The sequence below is a fragment of the Rhamphochromis longiceps genome, linkage group LG16, assembly GCF_057381845.1.
Source record: "Rhamphochromis longiceps isolate RC_006_pf linkage group LG16, R_longiceps_female_GT1.1, whole genome shotgun sequence".
Classification (NCBI taxonomy): domain Eukaryota; kingdom Metazoa; phylum Chordata; class Actinopteri; order Cichliformes; family Cichlidae; genus Rhamphochromis; species Rhamphochromis longiceps.
In genome coordinates, this window is record NC_140572.1 from 38,316,090 (window position 1) to 38,341,045 (window position 24,956).

Genomic DNA, 24,956 nt, shown 5'->3' on the forward strand with positions numbered 1-24,956 from the left:
GTTTTCAGGTTCTTTATTATTCATCACATTAAAGCTTCTTTCATTATTATGGTCTGTCTTTATTGTCTTACAAATATTAAGTTATCCACAAAAATAAAATAACTTAGATAATAACCATATTAAAACATACAAATACACACATACATACATTTATGACATGAAAAAATGCATATTGCTGATATCTTCCCAGAGTTTTCCTGGACACAGTTAAGTATGTGCAAACTACTTATCAGGATCAAAATAAACTGTTACACTGGAAATATAATCCCAGATTTTTTTTCTCTGCTTTCAACACAGAAATATATTTACTCAAAATAAATTACTGTCTGATAAGGAGCCGTACTCATACAGGTTTCATGAAACCAAATATGATCTTATAAATGTGTACAGGCAGAAATCCATATCAATGTTCTTTTTTTCTTATAGATAGTTAGAAGTTGACATCAGAATATCCCTGTAGTACACATCAAAGAAGTGTGAAGTAGGTGAGTGTAGATATATTACACAAAGCTTACAGTGTTGCACACATTACATTGCATCACAAAACAGGAAACATTTGATTGATGACAGTTTTGGATGTTTATAGTGTGAGGAACTGGAGCGTGTTTGTGCGCACTCAGTTTCCTGAGGCACTTTAAAAATTATTGATGGTATTCGGTGCAGCATTATTCATTTTTATTTACAGTGCTGTTCAGATCATGTTGACGATGAAAACCGTTCTCGGTCCTCTTACATTACGTACCACACACAACACGGACCACACATTTTGGATGACATAAATCTGGAGCTGTGCGACATCTTCAAGGATTTCTGAATACCTCAAACGGTTTTCGAACAGGGACTATGAAATGAATCTTATAGTGTATAGACACGGTTCTTGGTCTGTCTGAAGCTTATTAGTGGAAACATTTACAGTATCTAGACAGCCACCATGAGAGAAAAGGAAGTGTTTTTTTGATACTTGGAGTCAGCGCCACCAATCCGGGTTTCAGATCACACTTTTGATCTTTAGACTTCAGCCACTCAAATTCATCGTTGCTGTTTCTAAAGAGGTCATTGTTGTGTTCTGCTCATGAAGGCAGCATTGCAATCAAATCAGTTCTACCTCTTTTTTAACATTTTTAACATTATTATTAGTGTTGGCAGGGGTAGTAACACTGACTTTCAGTTGAGCCAGACAATCATTCAACGTATTCCATGTGCAACATGATAGCTGCTATAAATAAATATGGAAAATTCTGAACTGTCCTTAAACAAGGTATAAAATCCTTCAGTGCCCCAGATATGTAAGTGCTTTGTCAAACTGTGTGCACTATGAGTCCTGACGTTTTGCCTCTACATGTAGCAGATAAAGACAAGGAGACAAGGTAAATAATAACCATGGCTGGATTTATGCTATGCTATAAGTGATGGTACTTGCAATTGAGGATCGAGGGACAACTTTTTGGTGTACGATCTGTTTCAGAAATATACTTGAGTTTAAGTTTTGTGCAGATCTTATGTTCCCCCTGCAAACTTTCTCTCTACTACTTACTTTAAACTTCCTCTTTGCTCACTTGACTCTCATGCAGCTCTGTGCCAGTCACAATATATTGAATTTATTTCAGATTTGTATCTTTAAATTACTATGTTCCTCGACCTCGTGATGAAGGCAGTATACATCCAAGGTCTTTGAGTTGTGGCACCTTTTCACATATGCTGCATGTGCACATTCTTTACCAACATACACTTCTATCTTTCTGCTGGCTCAACTGCTTCCCACTCTGTTCTTGCACATCTTCTCTGCAAAGAAAAACTGCAGTCCACCGCAAAAAAGAACGGGCACACAACTTATGGTCACGTCCCCATTTCAAAGTAATATTCTGGCTTAAAAAATGTCTCTTTCTCTCCGTTTTGTTTGTTTAGCCTTTTGGTGTGTGTTTCTTCATTTACAGACGCTGACCCACTCTGTTATCCGGCACTCTTCACAGACCACGTAGCAGCACCAGTGAAACTTGCAGTTGCAGCGTTCGCTTCGCGTCTGCTGCAGAATGTTGTGGCCCCTGCCGCAGCACAGACTCTCACAGTTGTCCATGCCCGGGCTGGTCTTGTTGCAGATCCGGCCCTGTGTGCCCGCTGAATCCGAGCCCAGGTCTCGCTCGCAAAAATCTGGTGACTTTTCAAAGTAGACTAGTTCGTTGATGCTGGGTCGCCGCCGATGGTGATGGTGATTGTGCTGATGATGGTGATGATGGTTGTTGTGATGGGAGTGGTCCAGCTGTCCAGTGTTCCGGTTGTGAGCCTTGATAAGCGTGGCAATGTGGAAGCGTTCTTTGAGGATTGAACCCACCACCCGGAACTCTGGAGTGACCTGCCAGCAGGTTTTCAGCTGGCAGCTCCCCGAGGTCCCATGGCACTTGCATTTCCTTCTCATGTGGTCGAGCACCACCTGGGAAAAACGCAGAGAAAAGGAGAGAGAGTAGGATGGAGTGAGGAAGGAAGCAGAGGCGAGGAAAAGAGCAGAGAGAAGAAAAAAAGAAGATTAACACCTGCCTCGATTACTGGTTTTGTTTTAAGGTTAACATATACAGATGAAGGGTGTTGCTGTACTGACTTTATTTCACCATGCAAGCCACTGTCCTAGTAATGAAATGAAATGCTTGAAGGAACATTGGCTCCATACTGAAGAATCCAGGTGGTCTGACTCTCAGTATGTTGTTAAATATGCTGCTATCAAATAACACACATGGATGCAGGTATCACCCAAACAGATAGCGCTGTCATTATTCATCTTTTGGCATCAGGTAGAGACTCTGAGCATAACCCACATGTAGCTGCACATTAGGCATCAGAGCATAACACTATTTACATATTTTCACTTTAATAGTTTAAGGCTGTCCAATGGAACTGCACGGACATCAGCAGCTAGATCTGCTCATTGAGCAGGCCCTGATACAGTATACGAAAACACTGCACTACTACACTGCACACAATTTAATTCTTACATTAAGCCTCAAAGAATGTTTATGGAGTCTACAATCCAAATCTGCACACATAAACAAACAAAATATCCCGTTATAGCGAACGGTGCGGGATCTGCGTACACATATATCACTCATGACAAACCCTCGGTGCATCTCTGTGTGTGTGTGTGTGCACGTGAATGTTTATCAGTCATCACCAGCCCTAAACTTTAAGATCCAATTACCAACAGGAACACCAGGCCACCCAGAGTACTGACAGATGATACTGCTGCCACCCCTATCAACACACTGGCGCAGGCTGGACACTCGCACAATTAAAGACATGCTACACATGTGCTAGCAATAAGGGTGCTTATTCTCTCATACACATGAAAAAACAAGAACTTCACCCACACTTGTTCACTTTAGGTGGAATCAGACAAAAATCAATACATGGCTTCAGAAAAGGTGTTTGTGGCTATTTGTCTATATTCACATTTTTATGTATGTGGTGAAAAGCCTGAGCTGTTCCTCTGCTTTTGTATTGTTAAGCTCTGTTTTTTGTGTTTGTAAATTTTATGGTAAAACTACCATCTAATCTTTTAAAGAGGAAAAATAGAAAGTACAGAAAAAACATGAGATAAACCTTTATTGAGCTTTTTAAGTCTTAAAATCTTGTTACCTACCAAAATTGGCCAATTAGGATGGAAGCCAAAAATCAAATACCCAGTCGTCTGTTTTATGCAGAGGTAGCAGGACCAATTTGTAAACGTCGTAATGTTTTGAGGGTTTTTGTGTGTGTGTGCAGCACACTGTTTCATGCTGTGCTTTGTGGGTTTCCGACTTGAGCTAACATTGCCAAGTAAAGGCGTGAGTCATCTGTTCATGACAAACATGTGAAATGCACATGAAAAGAAAACCCTCGTGTTTGCCACCGAGGCAAAGTTCAAAGGTGACCAGTAATATTAAAAACATGAGTAACGGCACAAACACAGCAGGATGTGATGCATCCGTTTAAAGCTGCAAAATCCTACATATAGTGTTTGAAAATACATGTTTATGTTTGGAGATATGTTTTTCTGCCATCACTCAAGCTTGCCAGTAATGAGTCTTTTAAGTGGAGAAAATTAAACGTTGGAGGCACCGATACTACACTTTAAAGCCATTTAGATGCTATATTATAACAATCGTGCAAAAGAATGCAAAATATTTTAACCTTGCCCATCACTGTATGTTCATAATGTGCTACAATAACAGAAAGTGACTTAGGAGTGTGCTTTTTGGATAAACATGGTTACACTGTCATTGGGAGTGTTGAAAGGAAAGTTTCAAGACGCTGTGATCAGTGGCGAGGAGACGCTGTACTAGACGCTGTACGGCTTTATGGTAAACAACACTATAATTGCTCAAGCGGCACTTGCACTGAGTTCACATTGTAACTTCTGGCTCAGTTTTTACATGAGGCCAGAGGCAACCCCAGAATCACAAACGTGCTGGCCTTAAACACACAGCAAAGTCTGTAATCATGAAACGCTCCAACCCACTTAAACCTTAAAGAGACAAACTGACCTAGGAGTCATAATTGCATCCACATTGCTACTGTTTGATGGTATATTCACAGCAGGACAGAGCTTTCAAAGAACAGTAAAACAACAAAACAACCAGCTTAAAGAGAAAGTTTCTTTCTCAATATGAGATATTGTTGCCGGAGAAGAACAGCAGCATCCCTAAAAACATCTTTCATGTTTATCAGAGTGGAGAAATTCACATAAAAGAAAATCTTTTCTTGAGATGCTCAGTGCATATGGAGATTAGCGTGCTGTGCATAATCAGTCAGTTGCACAGCACGACTGGCTTCCATATCTAAATTTCAAAGTGCAACAAAGCAAATCCACACAGAGAGCTGCAGAAGTGAAATCAGCACAGCACGCTCCTCCTCGGGAGAAGGCTGATGATACGAACGCTCAAAGAGTCAGAAGAGTGAGGAACTCTGCAGAAATGGGCCACAGATTTCTAGGCTTCTGTGAATGAATTCTGATGCATCACTAAAGACAGCATCAACGTTTGCTTTTCACATCCATGAGCAGCATGCATTCGACCCATCGCTGCACAGTCACAATCATACCCTAACTTTTAGAACTAAAGGGCATCTTGCAAAGGTTTCGTATCAGCCATGTACCCGGGATTTCCTCGATGGCACCTGTTGCCAAACTTTCATTTTGATCTCAACAGTCGCCGGGTCACAGTCACGGTTGAGATGACTGTTAAACATAAATAAAACAGAACTGAACAGATATGTGAAGACTGAGGCTGGCACATGGACAGTTCCTGTAACGACAACACTGAGCATCTCTAAGACAACATTTTGAACCTTGCTCTCACGCTGGTTAAAAGGCAAGTAGGTGTTTCAAGTCTTCCACTCACTTTTTTCCAAACTACAAATACTCTGATAACTCAGACCGATGCAGCAATATTAACTTTGCAGTTTTTGTTTTGCTTTTGGTTTCTGATATAAAGTGAGAAAGCAGCCAAACAGATTTGCAAGAGATTTCGATACTTGGTGTCCAAATTTTTGCTGCATTTCTGCTGCATCTTGCAACATTTGGCTAGATTCACAGGGAAGCGTCTTTCTTTCCATTTAAATTTTAACACATCTGTCAAAGCAGCATCAAAGGAATAATGTCTGAGTTCTTGTTCAGGGTGTATTTATTCTTTAAACACGAGGCATGGTGCACACCCTGTCGTCTGACTGGGTAAAGTTTGAAAAAAGCCTCAACAAAAGAAAATAACTGCTGGTGAAAAGTGATTGATGTGTGTGGGAGATGTAAGATATTCTTCTGACGTGCAGATGAAAGGCACGTACGAGGTAACATGAAATCAGTGTGACGCTGGTTCATCTGATCATCAGAGGAGCACTGGTAAAGGACATTTTATGCAAGTAAAAATAAAGACGAGGGCACCCGAGTGAGTTATTTTACCCAGATGAATGACATTACCTTTAATAATACGACATCTTTGTCACATCTAATAATTGCTGTGGCTTCACTGAGCGCTAACTCCTCTTTTTCACGAAGGATGAATTGACAGATGACGAACAGAAAAAAAAGTCAACAACATTCACTTGTTGACTTCATCTATTTATAGAAGAAGCTGGTCTAAAATGAGGTTTTGTGTTGGTAACCGTTCTAACATAATGAGCTCCCCCTGTCCCTCTTCATTTATCAACATATTAAGTGTACTTTTCCAGATCTAGATGGCTCCAAGAATGAGGCTGTTTTGATTAATGACCAGATGAAAGGTTATTTTTTCCTTTTGGTTTCTTACAGTTGCTCCTACTCATCTGTCCCTTGGGGCAATTACACTGCGCAACAAAGGAGACACAGACAAGTAACACAGAAAAATGTAAGAATATATATCAGTATATTTAGTTAGATGATGGGCGCTACATTTTCATTTGAAAAGGCCAAACTTTTGTTGACACCACTCTGGCAGTCTGATAGTTTGGAAACAATAATGCACACACTTGTGTTCACTGCCCGAGTCGGTCTTACCGGTTACCGTTTGTCCTTCCCTGGTTTGTCACGCTAATCACTTAACCCTTCTCTGAAAGAAAACAAAGTTACCGGCATTGGCTAACAGCTGTTTATTTAACATGAATACCAAATATGTTGCTGACCTTGTTGCTCCTGCACGCAGCTCTACACTACCTGTGCAGGAAACATGCACAGCAGACATAGATGGTCATGTGCAGTAATATTGTGTTTTCACTGTGTACCGAGATTACATTTGAAATGTTGATTAAATTATTTTTTTATGTGTCATTGTAGATGTAAAAATCTTTGATCGTGAAAATGAACCCCGAGGGCATTTAGGGCCCGTGGAGGAAGGAATGTGAGGTAAATTCAGAGGTGAAGGGTGGAGAGAGGAAAAGAGGCTGACAGGAGGAGATGAGCCAAAGGATTAGATACATTGTTTGATACACAAAGGCTGTTTGAGAGAGAAGTGTGCGTGGGTGTTATCACAAATCGCCTGCCTATCAGCCGTATAGATTAGATTGTGGTCAGCAGTATCAAACCTGTCAGCAGGGAGTGTCTTGGCAACGAGAGATGGACATACACACAGCTTGAGTGACACTTACTTCTGTTAGTGTGCTCAGGTACTGCAGCCAGAGTTTGGGAAGAATAAAAAAGGACAATGTGTTAAACAAATAAAACAGCTGCCGGCTTTTAGAGAAAACAAGAAATCTTAATTTGCGGCTCACTGCGTTCTTGGGTCTTAAATCCTTGTAACGCATTTGATGAAGAATAGTTATCTGCATTAAACATTATCCTTTCAAAGCACTGGAGTAAGAATTTATTAATAAATGCCATTTTATGACTAATGCTTTGGTTTACCCAGCACATACACAACAGACTTCTTCAAAGTGGACCACAGTTAGGGACAAACATCTGGCAGGTTTTAATTGGCTAGAGAGACAGGCATCTATAAAATAACCCCAGACATAGATCAAATACAGCATGTTGGTGGCAGACCAGGACCGTAGGCTACATAACACAGTAGACTGGGGGAAAGTACAAGCAGACTACTGTGCAACGAGCACGGGTGGATGAAGTAAAGTAGAGATCAAAGAGCGCCTGAGTATGGGTCAGAGTGCATTAATTAATAGAACGAGTATTTTAGGCACTTTATGCGTTTAACTGGAAAACAAAAAAAGGGCACTAACAGGCAGTGATGGCTGCCATTCATATACATGCATGTGGTGTGGGAGTGGGGGGGAGATGGGGGTTTCTCTTCTAGCTATCACAGGGAGATGGTAGGGTCCACCGTGGACAACTTACCAGTCTGTTACTATTAATATTGTTAGTATTATTACACATTTGCTTATTTAATGACTCGTGTTGTGTTACAAAAAAAAAAGAACGTCATGTGTCAAGTGAATTTTTACCTGTGTGCTTAACAAACCTCTGTATGTAATTGGAGGGTTTTTGTTTTTTTTCATAGAGCACATAATGAGGCACTTTTCCATTTCTTGCGTGCACTTGCCCTTGGCAGCTCTCTCATAACACACGCTGTGATCCAGGATCGCAGTATGCTAAAGGTAAAAGTATTACCACACTCCTTTTAGCCTAATGTTACAGCAGGATTGTCATCCTTAGTCAATACTGACTCATCTGTAATAAAACAATTGGTGAACAGCTCAGGGAAAGTCCTGCAGCTCGACACAAAGTAACATTGTCTTAGTTTGTCTGTGAGTATAAGTTCCGTCTTTTTTTTATCAGTCTTCATCTACTTTAAAAAACAATTTCTGCAATATTCTAATAACACAACTCGGTCATAAAAATGATATTCCCTGTTTCGTTGGGTGCTTTGAATTTAATCGGTGGCCGATCCTCGTGTCATCACCACCGACTGTATTTGGGAAAATCCTAATCTAACGTCTGCGTGTCCCACCGTCGACCCAGTTAAGTGGATAAACAGCAGACTAGTCTGCATGCTGCCTTGTGTTTGTCAGTTCAAAGAAAACCTACTAAAGGACTTTTAAAGCCAAGCAGCAAGCCGGAGCGATATCAAAGCACACAAACAAATCCCACAGCAACACATTAAACCCAGACATCACTTTAAACAAATCAAACGCCTCGCTTCAAAAGAACAGTTAAGCGTATGCAGACAAACACACACGCAACCACGCAGACGCAGTGACATGCTTTTCCTGAGCAAACGCGCTCCATATCTGCGCTCCACAGACCGCGTGTGAATTTGCAGCTGTATGTACAGCGTTTACTCTCTGTTAGCTGCAGACGCTGTCCACAGCTACTTATTTAGAGACTCTAATAAAATGTTATTACCAGCATAAGCACTTCCACCTGTTGAACTATGGAGCGTTTGCCTCCTTGTGCACTTTTGTGTGTATCTGTGTGTACGCATGCTTATGCATACATGCCACAGAGTGTGTGTTAGGTCAGACGGTACTGTCAGGACTCAGGAATGCCCCGCCTTCCTCTGATGATATGGCGTCTGAGGATTGCAGGGCTAATCTTTCTATTTTTGATCACACACACGCACGCACACGTGTGGTTTCAGAGTCCATTAACACAACTGGCTTCCAAAGAACAGATCATCATCGCTCCAGGGTTATATTAGCCGTGAAGAGATGTAAGAGTCCCACTTTAGCTGGTTGGGATGATTCTCCAAGGGTTGCTGCTCAGATTCATAATGACTTAATTATGACTTTGATAAATCTTACAGGAGCTTCGGTGCCCCGCTGAAGGAGCGTCATGCCTTGAAATTCACAAAGTAAGTCTTCAATTGCCCGGAAACATCAACACTACAAAATAATACTGAATACTGGCTTATTGAATCTAATTACATGCAGTTTTCTTTGCCAGAGTGTTACTTAACAATACAATGCACTTCTCTGTGTCCTCCTACTCTTGGGCTAACAGTGTGGGTAGATGCCAAAACTCCCCATCTCTTCAGTATATTGCACCATCTTTGCTAAGCCATTTCCAATTTTTGAGCAATCCCATTAGATCTGAAGGATTTGACTTAAGTCCCTCTTACAAACACACCTATTTATCCCGTCATAACCTGACATGCTCGCAAATACGGGTGATGAAGGGTACCTGCAATTTTATTCTTACTTCAAAGCCAAAACTGCAGTGTTGCACCCCGTCACGTAGCGCTGCACTTGCTGCAAGCTCACCTGCGTCCATGAAATACCAGAGACACAAGTGCTATCATGAACACAACTTTATTATGATTTAGTCATGGCAAGCGTTCAAATGTTTACCAATGTTTAAGTGCGAGTTGCCAGTTGCACATGCTCGAAAAGGGGTTGAAGAGGAGTTGAAACGTATAGTTTACTCCCGGTAAAGCAACACACCATCTCGTCTTACTCCCCTGAAGTCAGGCCCTGATGGTAAATTGTAATTATGAAGAAGATGTTTGCCAGTAACTCAGCAGACTGTTACATAGCCAGCATTGTCACCACCTGCCTAATGAACAGGCAGGATTCAACAGCACCTCGAAATGGCTCTAAGCTCTGCAACACGAACACAAGAACGTGTGCCAAGCATTTGTTTTGAGGTGTGCTGTTTAAATGATTGATAAGAACGCTGTGAGTCTGCCAAGAAATGTACTTTGGGATGATGAGTTTCCATGTCATAAACTCTTAAAACATGTCGCCGGCCTTTTAAAAGCGCTCTTATAACGGCTGAACGGGAGTTTGTTTGTTTAACTAGAGAAAGCCAGAGGAACAAACAAAGGGAGGGACTGTGCTTGAGGGGCTGGAGAGGCTGGTTCTGTAATAATTGTTATATAGTATTTATTTATTTAAATCTCTTATTTTAATTAAATTAAAGCTTGTGCGCATACGTAAAGTGTACTCTGATATTTCTGCAGCAAGGCCTGTTGCAAAGAGGTTGGAGGAGGCAGTGCAGGAGAGGGGGAAGAGGGGAGGGAAGGAAGGGCGAATCTCTTTCTACTTTCCGCCCTGGTGTTTGAAGTCTAAAATCTTTTGCAGGGTTTTAAACATCTGTTTCCAAACTGCCAGCAGCCACTAATTAGGGCTAAAAACAAGACGGGACGTCGTGAGAACCTTGGGGTGGGCATGAGGCGACATGCACACCCCGCTAAAAACCACCGCATTCCTCTGCTAACAGACTGCTGCTCTGAAAGAGGGGAGTCGGGCAGGGGGTGGAAGGAGGTGAAGTGGTGATGGCGGGTAGGTGGGAGCAAAAGACACGCAGAGAAGGGTGGCCATTATTTTGAGGAGGCCCCACCTGTCAGTACTTTCTGTTTGATTCTAGGAGCTGTGTGTGTGTGTTGCGAGGGTTTTATTGCACCTATCAGTATTTCACAGTACCACCTCTGTGATGACTCATAAATTTGTCCTCTGTTACTCCCTGTCTTTTTCCTAACCTTACCCTCTGCTCCACCTCCTCTCTTGGTTTCCCTTTCTCTCTGATCTTTGCCTTTTTTCCAGCACAGGACGGCCTCTGTGTCTCATCACTTAAGCAGTTATTGCAACCCAACAAGTTGGTGAGACCCTTTGAGAAGCTCCTGTAGCTGGGGTGGGTTTGATATTTGAAGACTAGTTTTAAGAATATTTACCATAAAAGTATCCACTGAGCAAGTTTTGCAATCTCAAAATCCTCCCACTCCAGTCCAACTAATAGTTTTTGTTTTCAGTTTTGGATAACCAGATTAGCCAACAGTAAAAGATTTTTACTCCAACGAGGTCATGTGACAAAAAGGAAACCAATAAACAGAATTTCAAAATACCCTCCTTTAAACACTAAACTGTAAAGGAAATTAAAGTGTATGTTGCCAGTTATAGGTTGTTTTTCTTTGAGCTGTTGTTGCTGTTCTCACCTGCAAGATGAAAGTGTGGCTGATAAACTCGTTTTTAATCTTTTTGTTTGTTTCTTTAAAAAAAACAAATTAAGGTTACGCCAAATGTATAATAAAAAAGCGCTGTATATAAGGCTAATGAAGTCACTGGTATCTGTGTCAGTCATCACGTCAGTCAAAGGAGATTATCTAGAGTCAACAGTTGGTGACAATGATATCCGATATATCGTCAGGTGTCATTGTAAAAAAATGATAAAGTTGATTTGCACCAACAAACAAAGGAAAAAGGAAATAACGTGTAATCGCTTCAATATCTTTTACTAAAAAAAAAATTTATTTTTCAAAACAGTTACACAATGGCTTAATGTTTTCACTTGTCCTACCTGAAATTAAATCTTTATTATTGAAACGGTTATCTATTATTATGTTTCCTAGCAACAAATGTTGGAAACAAGTTATGCAAAGCTAGCAAATGGAAAATGCATGTATGGGACGTTCGCTAGTTACTGAATTATCTCTGCTACTTAGCTAACAGCCTGTGTAACAAATATATTGTTTATTTGTCAAACTTTCATGTTTTAGATTTTAAAAAATCCTAATATTAGTCACAGATCATCCAAATAAATACAAAATGCACTTTTTAAATGATGATTTCCTTTATTAATGCAAAAGTATGAAAAAGTAACTGCGCCGCTTGTGAATTAACTGTGATTAACCACATTTTTAGAACGCTAAGTTCAATTTAAGTGCCACACCCAGACCCGACTACTGCCAGACCTGCTGAATCAAGAAATCATTTAAACCACTAGAACCTGTCTGACAAAGTAAAGTAGGCTCAAAGTTACAGAGCCATTTGTAAAGCTTTGCGACTGCAGTGAACCACGGTGAGAGCCATCACCCACGCATGGAGAAAACTTGGAAGAGTGGTAAACCTTCACAGGAGTGACTGGCCTGCCAAATATACTCCAAGAGCACAGCGACGACTCATCCAGTGCATCACAAAGAGCCCAGAACAACATCTAAAAAAACTGCAGGCCTCACTTGGCTCAGTTAAGGTCAAAGGTCACGATTAAATAATAAGAAACGGCATCCATGGGAGAGTTTCAGATGTTTAAATCAAATATCAGAAAAGTGATTTAATTGATTGTTGCTGGTGCTGGATGAGCTGGTCTAAAGATTTCAGAATCTGGTGATCTACTGGGATGTTCCCACAAAACCATGACAACGAGTTACAGAGAACGTCTCAAAAAGACTAAATATTCAGTGAGGAGCAGTTTTTCTGTGTCACAATGCCTTGTTGATGCCAGCGGTCAGAGACAAATGCTCAGTCTGCTTTGAGCTGATAGCAGATAAATAACTGCTTGCTACAATTAAGAAGAGCAGCAGACGTCCACACGGATGCTACTCATGTCAGCTAAGAACAGGCTACAATTTGCACGGCCTCACCAAAAATGATATCAGAGGGCGAGAAAAACATTAACTACTCTGAGAGCCTTGATTTTTGCTGTGAGATTTACATGGTAGGCTCAAAATCTGGTGTAAAAAACATGATCCATCTCACACTGTATCAACAGTTCAGGCTGCTGCTGATGGTGCGATCACATGGCGCGTAACTTCTTGTCACGCTTTGGGCACCTTCCTGCCACATGAGCATAGTTTAAATTCCAAACCTACCTGAGTGTTGTTGCTGACCACGCCCATCCCAGTATGACCATCTTCTGATGGCTACTTCAAGCCAGAAAACGCAACACGTCACAAAGATTCAATCGTATCAAACTGCTTCACTGTACTCAAAGTCACCAGATCCCAGTCCAACAGAGCACATTTAGGATGTGGTGAAAAGAAGAGTCCCATCATGGATGTGCAGCACAAAATCTGACGCTGTCTTCTTAATATCAACCAAAATCTCGGGGGAAGGTTTCCATCTGTGCCTCGAAGAATTCAGGCAGATCTGAAGGCAAAAGAGGGCCTGACTCAGCACTAACACGTTGCCAGTGAGTTTACTGTATGTGCTATAAATGCAACTTTTTAAAGCCCATTAGTTTGCTCTCATTAGCACATAGAAGAACTCCAAACCACAGCTCACAGGAACAGATTTCCCTGAATGAAGAAATGAATACACAGCAAATGATTGACAGAAAAGAAAGACAACCTGGAACGTGCTGCAATAACACGGCGCACGATTCAGTTTTCTACCTCAAAATAATTAAAAGCAACATGCACGCAATGAAACATGCACAAAAGAAAAATGAATCACTGTTTCATTACTCATTTCACTTCAGCCCCCGCTTCTGTTTACTCACATTTCCACCGTACTGACTGGAGGTTATGTCACCTTATCACTCTTTCTACTACAGGGAGGCCAGCTGTTGTTGAGTTCGGCTTACGCACTCCACATTTGTGTTTTGTCTGCATAATCAAGGAAACCAGAAGTAAACTGATGAAAAGATAAAGGCCCAAATTACTCTGGAGGAAATGGGGAACAATGAGCAATTTACGCCCGCTTCTCGTCTCTGCTGCCCTCGCAGTGCTGGACGTTGCCGCTGCTTATCACGGTCATTTACATCTTTCTATTCCATCGTTTGAAACCCAATCAAAATTTTCAAAGTTTTGAAAATACAGGTGCTTTTCATTTAGTGTATTGTGCTGTGTCCTAAATACCCCAAATACCCCGAACCCTGTACTGTAAACCACACAATCAGTGACGTGCTGTGTTTTGGATGATTGCTGCTTTGGATGACATCCTGACTGATCTGACGCTAATTAAAATGACCAGCAGGATATGAGGCCCATTTTAACAAAGCAGTTCATCTGGGCTGACAACTCGCCCTCGACCGGCGAAGACGACCGGCTTGATGGTGAAGTTGTTTTTTCTCTGAAGAGACGATTCTTCAGTCAAGTTGTCCTACTGAACCGTTTAGACACGGTGTTTCAAGTAATGTGCTAATAATTAGGACAAATATGTCAAAACCATTCAAGCTCGTGCTACTTTTACCCTTAATAACAAAATAACACAGTTATTTTCATCACTTTCACAACACGCCATAAATTTAAGTTTCAGTTAAGCTTACACTAAACCTTACAAATGTGTGTTAGGCATAAAGTAGAATTCATAAAGTGCGCTTCAAAAGTTGCTTCTGAATTCTAACATCAAACATCAAACACTGAGAGTCACTTTTTGTTAGACAAGGTTAGTGTGGGACAAAGACAATAAACTTTAAAAGTATTTGTCTTGATGCGCACTCAGTTATCCAGATAAGTAAACCCCAAAAGGTTGATTCTGTTCATCTGGATGTTTTCGGTGGGAGAAACGATTCGTCGCTCATCCAAGTGACCATAAAAGGTCAGTTAGTCCCATAACATGACTAGGGCTGCCACGATTAGTCGACTAGTCACGATTACGTCGACGACTGATTTAATAGTCGACACGTCGTTTGAAGCTTTGTAAGATCACAAAAGACGCAGGAATAAGTAGTAGGATTTAAAGGTGTAATAACGGACTGAAACAGAAGATGGCAGCACTGCATGTACAAGGATGCCAGCTGCCGTTAAACCCCGAAGAAGAAGAAGCTGTCCCAGAATTCATACCGCGACCCATCGCGGCCCTGCTCAGTTTATCAAGACACCGCATATTTTCAAAAGCGCTCCGACGTTTTCGGAGACGTCTGTTACCCACTAGCTCGATAGCTAGCCGGGGGCTAGGCTCACTAGAGCCGTGAGAACACCGGACTCCCGGCTTCAAACCCACCGCCGTCTTTCGCTACTCAGGTTAAACATGATATATGAGTCACTTAGATAACTTAAAAATGTTATTGTTTGGCTTTTTTCAGTATTTTATTTGTTTCTGAGTAAATCGGTTTGTCTGAGATTAAAGTTATAGTTTTTACACAGCTGAATAAACGTCAAGCAGACAGCTGATTATCAGAAGTGTGAGATGCTCCAGAATTTACTCCGGTGTCCTGTTATATTTTAGATAGCAAGGAGTTTATTAAACTTCACCGAAACAATCTGCAAATTTTATTAAAATTTAATAAACTATCATCTTGTCTTTATTTTTACATGTTGGACTATTTGCATATTAATAACTGACCTCACAGCTCATTGTTCCTTCAGTGGTGCTGGTTTCAGTGATTGTGCAAATGTCCTGTTTATAAGAGTGAAACCTGCAGTCAGCTAAGACTGAAGAAGTCACCTGATGATGATGATGATGATGATGATGAAACTTTTCTCCCACTGAAAACGTCCCGATGAACAGAATCAACCTTCTGAGATTTAAAAGTAGTTTTTATGAGATTCTACTGGTTCTACTGCTTAGTTGAGCATCATCCATGCTTTTGAGTTGACGTCCACTGTGACCATACAATCTAATATAACTATGTTAAAGCTTGATAACTGTTTACTTTTACTCTTATTGCTTATTTTACCAGTTCTCTAAATCTTTAGACGTTATTGAGGAAGGACTCAATTGCAATGACCACATGAACCTAAACCTCACATAATGCAGTATGAAACACTTCTGAATCACAACCCCTGACCCTCTAAAACGTTCATAACAGCTGAAAACACTGTCATTTTTGATAAACTGATACAGGACAGAAGCGGATGTGTAGTATCTACAATCGGCCCTTTGAGCTTATTTTTTTTTTCATTTGTTCTGTCGTAAATTGTGTGTCTGATGTTAAAATCTTTTAATGTAGTACAACAAAATAGCAGCAGTTATGCAAACGTGGGGAAAAAAGACCCACAAACACACACTTTTCACTCACCTGTCTCCCAACTTTATTATTATGCAGCCTCATACGAGCGTGGATGTCTTTGTAGGTCTCACGGGCATCCAGGAAATCCCGTGAGAACTTCTCTCCGAATTCCACGTCAGGGCTGCAGCCGCCCCACTCCCACGAGTCTTGGGGCCCTGGCAGGTCAGCCGGGAAGTGCTCCATAACACCGTGCACCATACCCTTCCCTCGCTGGATGGCCTCGACTTGCAAGCGGTGGAGTTTGATACGGAAAGCCTCCTCGTCCCCTCGTCGCTTCTCGTCACAGCCACATGCTTTCAGTTTGCCCATGGAGCAGGCGTTGGCCACCGCGTGCACCACTCCCGCTGCTGCAATGGCATACGCAAAGGCACTCTCTCGAAAACCTGCAGGTAGAGGGGCAGCATAGTCATGTTGTTTTAAGCTAATGTGAAAGTAAAAGGTAATAAGAAGTGTCAGAACCAGGAAACACTTTGGAAGTGGAAAGATGTTTTCATTTAAAATGCCAGATGGACTGTATGCTCTCAAATGGTGCTCAGTGTTTTACTGCTGTGTGTGAAGTAACATAAGAATCATCAGTTCTTACAAAGATTAAGCGGAGGACCATGTCAGTGGCTATAGAGGCAAGTGTTTCACTTTGAGACAGAGTTGACAAACTTTGAGAATTTCTAATAACTCTTAAGCAGAATACATCATCATATATGTGGAACCAAAGTGAAATGAGAAAACTGCTGGCTAAAAGAGCGATAGAGAAGTGAAATGTGCAGTGACTGATCATTTATATGACTAAGATACCAATTCAAAGCTTTACTTGTACATTTTTGATTTTTATAAATACCCCACAGTTGTATTTCAGTTACAGTGTTACACGACATTTACATGCTCAAAGTTTCCTCATTTCGAGATTGAGAGCACATTTACATTTTGCTTTCTTTATTTTATGCATCATAAATAACACGCAGAGCTTTTTCTTTTTTACATGCACACACGCACAGGCCGAGACTCAGAGCGGAGGAAACATCTGGGACAATAACAATTCAGTGTTCCAAACTTCGCAGGCTCCACCACTCCCATCAGAGGACCCACGGGGTACTCGCACACTGTGACTAAATAGAGCTGTGACTCCTTCCTGTGACAACCTCCACGACCACACACACACACACACACACGTACTCCATCCGTGGATCTTTCACCCAGCTGTAGCTAAAATCTTGCTCTTGTTAAGGATAGCTTGACTCCATGGATTAGCTCCACAGAAGATTACAGATCTTTTACCTCCAGGTCCGTGAGGTCATTCCAACAACTTCTCTCACCTACAAACTTGAGGCGACTGGGCCAAGCTCCCTGTCAGTCCTTCATACTGCTCCCTTATTGGATTATTTTTAGCCATTGTTCTTAACCATGGTTAGACGACTTTTTCAGTTATTGTGTTTATTATGCTTTGTAACCGGGTTCTTTTTAAAATGTGCAATATAAGTAAAATTGACTTATTAACTGTTAACCCGGCTGTTACTAGTCTTTGAATTTGGGCTGATTGCTGGCTGTACTTTGATCTTTGCTTTTGTCGTTTCCTCTATTTGGATGACAACTCGCCACCAAATGAGCTGTACATGTGTTTAACTTAGAGAGGCTCATTATGCCGTACCGCAGCTTTCACCTTGTAATCATTTTAAATTTACTCAAAAGGAACTAATCCATGTAAAGGAGGCAGATGAATGACTGTGTGCGTGTAATATCCACGTATGACATTAGAGTTAAATGCATCCCTTTTTTTCTTCATGACGTAACTCGCATGCAGCACATGTAAGAGTGTATCTGACGACGACTGACCTGTAAATCATAAGACTGCTGTTATAGCAGCCTCTCCTTACACTAACACACACACGTGCACTGGACGTACGCTAAAAAAAAGAGAAAGAAATCCATATCTAATTGTGGAATCCGTGAATACCGAAGGATAAAGTGTGACAGAATCATTTGCACTCCTGCCCTCTATAGTGTTTATTGTTAGATCTCAGCTTACTGCCTGTCAAGGTACCCTCAGGTTGTATAAAAGCAGCCCCACCGGCTACGGTTATAATGGAAACTTGTAAAGAAAACATGAAAAGAAACCACTTAGGGGTTTATAGCACTGAGCTCGAAGGGGAAATGATTCAGGCTGCTTGTTGGAGTCAAATAAAAAAAGCTTTTAACTGGATCTGCCCCTTTAAGCAGGGTTTGAAGTTACTTCCTTATTAATAAATTTGAAAATAAAACCCTGATTAATTTGTTTTAGTGAGATATGGTGTAAGAGTTTACACTTTTGTTGCTGTATGCATAGAAATATTTGCCTTTGCACAATAAATGCTGTTCTCATGATAGTCAGAGGGAGTCCAGTAACAATGTTTCTAAAACTTAAAAGGACGTTTTCAGGATATTGTCATATTCTGAATGATGACTGTGCTTCCAACTACAGTAGATGTTCACATGGCTCTTCTAACTGAAATAACGTCTCCACCGGTGGTAACATCCTCCTCAATAGCTCAGTGAGCTGAGGCTGGCTGAGAAGCTGATAGTCATCATCCTTACAAGCTGCCAACTGGAGGCAGTAAAAACAAGCTATAAACACCTTGTGAGCAAACTGCTGATATTGGGCAATCCTCATTTTTCACATGGCCGATATCCTTTAATCTCTGTTTTCACTCTGCTTTGACTCTTAAGAGGAAATGCATGTGATCTACTGATATCATACAGTAATACATAATAGCTTCCTTAATATTTAACATGTAAATAGGAGCAATTATACTTTTGAATACACCCCAGAAATAAATGCACACACTCCAAAATTGTACCGTCTATAAATAATTTGACTCACTGACTCACAATCAGAGCCCCCAACCTTCCTCCACCCCCACCCAACCACCTTGACCCACACTGAGCAGGAGAGGAGCGCAGCATGGCACTTAAGCACATCCTCATACTTAGAAAGCCCGTTTTAGCTCTTGACCTGCTCCGAGCTGGGCACTGCAACGCGAGCACCCGGAAGACCGGGAACAAATCAATCTAACAAATAATTCACCGGCTGTGGCACGCCCGGCTGAACTGATGGCAGAGGAACTGGCAAAATGAATTAAAGATTCAAAGGAAACTGTCACTTTGTGTTACAGAAACCGACTAAACAGGTTTGTGCTTTTGCCTCGGAGAGTTGGGAAAGTGCTGAGAGCAAATTCACAAGCACTTGCACTGGCAAGGGAAGAAAAAGCATTAGGAGTAGCCCAGCCAGGGAACACAGAGACATGGCGACAGAGAACGAGATGGCAAAAGAAATGCAGAAAGGCACAGAAAGAGAGGGAACAATTCTCCTATTTCTGTCCATCTCCGTCCTGCTGGGCCCTCCCTTTAGCCTAGTTTTTAATGCGGGCTAAATGGGAATGAACATAGACCCGTAAAAGTTATCGAGAAACCATCAGCAGACAGGATTCGAGCACCATCCGATGCAGTGACACCAGAATAAATATTAAAATGTAGAGCACCTGATAATCTATTCAAAAACCTGTTTAGAACGTCACATGTAGGATTTGAGAAAGCCCTGCAAACGTAGCCGAGTAAGCGAGTTTTCCAGTTGGAAGTACTTTCTTCAATTCTGAGCTTTTAACACCACAGATAAACTTGTTGCTGCACTACATGATGTGGGAAGAAAATACCAGTTTGGTACACACGAGCCTCGAGTGAGAGCGTATTTGAGTTTTTTCAGGAGGAGCTGCACTGAATACATGCACTCACCTTCTGTATAATCCACCTCTGAAAACGTCCCTTATTCAAAGCATTCATGCTTACAGTAACTGCACGCAATGATGGCTGCAGCGTGTCAACTTGTATCCATTTTTTAGCTTGCGTGGAGAGGATCGTATCAACATGTAACAGATGAATCACACGATTTAAAGAGCTTGTGTATGTCAGTGGTTTGGAGTTTCTGCACCCGAGGCAAACCAGGGATGCCAGACAACGAGCAACTGCCTCTGCTAATAATGACAAACAGCTTTTCAATGAGTCAGTTAGGAGTGAAAGCAAGACCAGAGGAGAAGTATTTACTGTAGCTAAAATTATTATATATTTTGTGTTATTTCATGGCAGTGATAGGATATAGTCCTCAGTGAGGGTTACAAACCAGGGTTTTTCTTGCAGAGATGGTAGGAATTTTTTTATGATAGGTAAGGTCATCATTAGTGTCTCAGAGAAACGTTCTTTGGGAAATTTTAAAAAAGCCAGTTTTTCACGCTTGTCTTGAAAGACTTTCACTAAAAACTCACAAAGCTAAGCCAAAGCAATACACGTGAGCATCTCAACCAATTTTCTGCAACTCCTAAGATGAAAGTAAAATCGAAGGCCAGCTAAACTGAAGACTCAAACTACCAACCGCACTGTGTGTTGCATCTATCCAGGTGCTCAGGCTACTAAGAAATTGATGCCTTTTCCAGTCAATAACCTGCGATGACACCATCTGAAGGCTTCCCAACTCTAAAGCTCCTCTTTCATCCTTTGTGGCTGACTTGCAAAGCTCCAAGCCCTACAAAGCGTCAAGGAAAAATGATATGCATGAGGCTTGGTAATCTGAAGGTGACTAACTGCTTTTGAAGTTGCCTGCTCTTTTGAATGGGTTATTGAGAAGCTTCAGCGAGGTGGTTAGAAAGCAGATACCAGTCTGCTAGGAACGAGAGATAACTAGAGATAACCTGTTCATTTGGAGGACTTGTTTCCGAGTTAACATTGATGAATTATAACTACGTGGAAAATAATCTCTTTTTATAATCTTGTTTGAGGAAATATATTAACTTTTGTTTGGGAGCTTTTGTATCTCTGTGGCAGCTAATCTTTCTAAACCCATCCTTTCAAGGTACTTCATTGAAGTGCAGTTGAGGAGGAAACCACAGTCTGACTCAAGAGCAAACTTATACCTGGTAACCTGTGGTGACATTTCACCTTCATAGTTCACTAAAAGAAGCTTTTAAACTCATTCACCCGCTTTAGACAATACTGTATGGTAAATTTTGTGTAATTCATATATTGGGACTTTTAAAAGTTTATTTTTTAAGTAGAAAAATTGGGTTAAAACTGACCTCTTTTGAAGACTATGCTGTCGTAGGGTATTTTGTTTCTAGTCTCCAGGCTGGAGCAGTTCCAGCGGTGCCCTCTGAACTGGTGCTGGCACTCATGGATGGCAATCTGGATTCCCTGGATTGCTGAAGCCGTCACGTCTGGGTTACGCATGCACACCTCCAGCTGGCGCCTTGTCAAACCTGGCAGTGTCAGACACACCGTGTTGGCATTCAGGATTGGGTCGATGTTGGGGAGCTTCAGGCCCAAGATTTCATTGGAGTCTACCCTGCACGGAGCAAGTTTAGATCAGGTTACTGACAAGATAGATGTGCAAGTCAAATCTTCTGTCTTTTCTGTGTACTGATGTTAGTCTCCGAAGGTTCGTTATAGCGAGACTCGTAAGTTTTCTTTTAATGTTCCTCTGGTGTCACCTCGACACCCACTTTCCATTGCACCCTGCCATGACTTGTTGGTCCCTGGTTTAACCGATTCCTGTAAAACCCCCAAAATACACAAATGTGTGTGCTATGTGGTAGCGCTGATAAAAACATCTCCAGATGCTGGTGGTTTCGGAGGGGAACTGTACTCTTTAATCTGTTAGTATGTTCTACTTTTCAGATTGATTCACTTTATGATTGTGCATCTGTTTTGCCATTGGTTTAAATAAAAGTAATATTTAAAAAAATGATTAAGCCTTTAAAGTCTTTAAAAATGTGCATACTTAACTCAGGATGTTTTTATTGCAGCACAATGAATTAAGGCAAAAATAAAAACCTACGTACCTGCCACATAAAATAACCAGAGGAAATACTTTAGCACATAAATTGTTATTAGCAGTAAGGTGTGTCTCTGCACTCAACTGTCTCAGCTTCTGTTTCAGGTTAATCGTGTGAACAGCAATAATTCAGCTGACAGCCTCTAAAGCGCGTTTGTGCTCCACAGACGAACAGTAACAGCAGCAATAAGAAAAACACACGATGCGCTCCTGATGACTGAAAGCTGTCCTGCTTTTCTTTTCATGATCTTTACAGGCAAAACACAGGTTTGTGTGTGCCGCACATGCAGCCAGCCAACAAACAGCCACGCGCACTCCCAGATGCACACGCAAATACAGGTGTGGGGAAGAGACAGCATTTACACACACACTCTGCTTATAGTCTCGTAAACACGTGGGACCTGCGAGAGTGTCTTCTGCAAAACTTCTCCACGAAGCAAAGAGAAGAAAAAGTCGTCAGTGTTGGAACACACACACACACACACACACACACACACACACACACACACACACACACACACACACACACACACACACACACACACACACACACACAGTGTGCCGCTTATCTAAGCAAAGTAGCTTTGGAGCGATTAAAAAAAACAATCAATCAATCAATAAAACAACTTGCCACTGCATGTTATTCATTTGCATGTTACACTTTCAGTGTGGGATTGCTTTTTGTGGCTTTGCAATTCCAGTTTGACTTCTGTTGGTACCTGTTGTGTTTCCGGCTCTGAGAGTAAAGAGCAGCACAAGTTCAAAAGCTGCCTTTCCAAATTTTACAGCTGGAACCAGCATGTGGGCAAAAGTGTTCAAGATAATAAAGAATAAATAGAAATAAAAAAGAAAGCACACAACTGTTTACACTTCATTATATTTATATTTTAGGCGCAGACAACCTGTCAGTGAAACATTTAGCTGAATGAATGAAATACAAATTTTACGTCGATAAATAAATCTGACATCTCACAACACCCTGTTAACAGATTTTTAAGTTCAAATAAGGAGGCTCGATGAAAGATGTTCTTTAATTGCGTTAAAACAGCAGCTTGACTTAAAGTTTTAGTGGAATTACTGCATTCCGTATTAATTTCACTCACCTTTTATCCAAGAGACAGATAGCCACCAGGACGCATGTCATTCTCAGGACCGAGTTTTCCATGTTTGTGTCTTGCAATAAAAAATGTTCACAAAAAGTTGTCAAAATTAAGAGTTTGGTTTAAACTAATTCCAGTATTTCGCCACAAAGTTTAAAAACGGGGTAAAAGGCTCCGGCTGAAGAATTGAACTCTGGACTTGACAGCTCCGACTAACCTGAATCCAGATGCGCCAGCCAGCGGCGGGAGACTCATTCAAGAAAAGTTTCATCAACCTCCCAACTTAATGAATGAAGCGGGGGGTTGTTACAAGTCTGAGGAAAAGTCCGTGTTTAACCTCTCAAACGCATCCGTTCTCATGCCGGTATCTCCGCCGACAAGGCTCTGGTGTAACATCCGAGACAGACGACTGAACCTATATAGGCGCTCCAAGTGAAGTCTGCTGGAGTAGCGCACAGATAGTCCTCTAAACTGCTGCACTTAGCGCTTCGCCAGCCCACTTTTTTTGCGTCACTCAGGGAGTAGGAGAGCGCCGAGGGAGGTCAAGTGCCTCGTTAAAACAGGATAGAGATCCTTCTAGATAAGAAAACCGAAACACTTAGCCCGCGCCCTCTGAGGAGCGGTGCTGAGGATGAGGATGGGGGATGAAGAGGAAAGTCGCGCAAAACCGAAACTTTCTTTTGCGTTTGATTTAGTGGATTGCTTAGATGATTGTGAAAGACGATGATGAATTTGATTAAGAAGTGGACAAAGAGGAAAAAAGAATGTTAAAGCTGAAGGTGTTTATGAGCTCTAAGGGAATATCCAAACCTCATGAATTATTTTTATTTTTATTTATTTAAAAAAAACATTATTTATAATGAGATTTATAATCAGTCCCGTAACTTACCACTGACCCACTATTTCAAAAAATTAGTCCATGACTCATTTCAGACTCGTGGTTGAAGGGCTGCTCCACTGAGTCCACGTCCGTGAAATTACGCAGACATATTGAGAAAACAGTCCAACATTAAGGCAATAGTACCTGAGATATATTTCCATGTATAAGCGCTGTGGGTAAAGCCCCACAAAGCCTACTGCACTTTCTATAATGCAACCAGCAGCATAATTGTTTCTAGCTATAAACTGAATGCACTTTGCTCCATATACAGGATGGAGGTGGCTTTCAGATCGAAAAGATTGAAGCAAAGCGCCTTAAATCTGCATTTTTCTGTTGACCAACAGGGGGCACCTCTTCTAGTTGCAAAAGGAAGTCGGATTTCTTAAAAGCCCGTGGAAAAACCACCCAGCTGTTCCCCTGATGTGTGGAACAGCTGGTGTAACAGTTACCTGATAGGTTTTAGGGTCTGGTGATGGTGATGGTCAGTGTCACTGTTTAGAACGGGTAGAATCTCGAGGTCAGTTCTTCAAACTCAGAAACCAGTAAAGTCACAACCACTCCTGCTGACGTCATCAGGGCGGACAGTTTTCTCAGAACCGAGGAAGGAGTTTTTTTCACGGACCATCTCAAGCATCCACGTGAAAACAGTCCAAGATGTAAGCTGGATGTTGGTTTGCAAAGTTTGGTAAATCTGAAGGTCCTTATGCATGAAAGCATGAAGAACTGAGGCGTTGTTAAACTTGCTGGCTCCCGTTGCTGTCCAAACCTTGCCTGTGTGTCATGGACTTTAATCGTTCTGTTTAAACGACTATAAAGTTTAAGAAAAAGCTCCCTGGTTGATGAACACCACATGATATCGCTCATCTCAGTGCTTTATGAGCAGGCTAGAGTAAAGAATTAGAAACCACAAATAAAAAGGTTTTCCCCACCAGTGCAGTGAAGCAAGCATTCTGCCAGCACGGAGTAACCAAAGTAGTAAAACACTACACAAGTTTAGCGTTCAGACGCAATTAAGTTGCGATACACAAATTTAGAAGCTCAGGGAAACAATCCCACATCAAGTTTTCTTCCAGTGGG

At 41.4% G+C, this 24,956-nt stretch overlaps 1 protein-coding gene across 1 annotated transcript; it reads right to left on the bottom strand.

Moving 5' to 3' along the window:
* Positions 1-23,451, bottom strand: wnt10a (wingless-type MMTV integration site family, member 10a). The gene is made up of 5 exons (XM_085384023.1): positions 23,217-23,451; positions 23,003-23,072; positions 21,145-21,410; positions 16,061-16,434; positions 1-2,428 (listed from the first exon to the last, which is right to left on the bottom strand). The coding sequence occupies exons 2-5, from the start codon at positions 23,062-23,064 to the stop codon at positions 1,925-1,927; spliced, it is 1,206 nt and encodes a 401-aa protein (XP_085240149.1). The 5' UTR covers positions 23,065-23,072; positions 23,217-23,451; the 3' UTR covers positions 1-1,924.
* Between the last annotated feature and the right edge of the window lie 1,505 nt (positions 23,452-24,956).

What these genes read in the sequence shown, in the direction of transcription:
- wnt10a (XM_085384023.1), bottom strand. Translation starts at nt 23,064, where the DNA reads ATGGAAAACTCGGTCCTGAGAATGACATGCGTCCTGGTGGCTATCTGT. An exon ending in CAGCATAGTCTTCAAAAGAG is followed by an intron (nt 16,435 to 21,144) that starts GTCAGTTTTAAC and finishes CTCTACCTGCAG; the next exon opens with GTTTTCGAGAGAGTGCCTTT. An exon ending in ATAATAAAGTTGGGAGACAG is followed by an intron (nt 2,429 to 16,060) that starts GTGAGTGAAAAG and finishes CGTTTTTCCCAG; the next exon opens with GTGGTGCTCGACCACATGAG.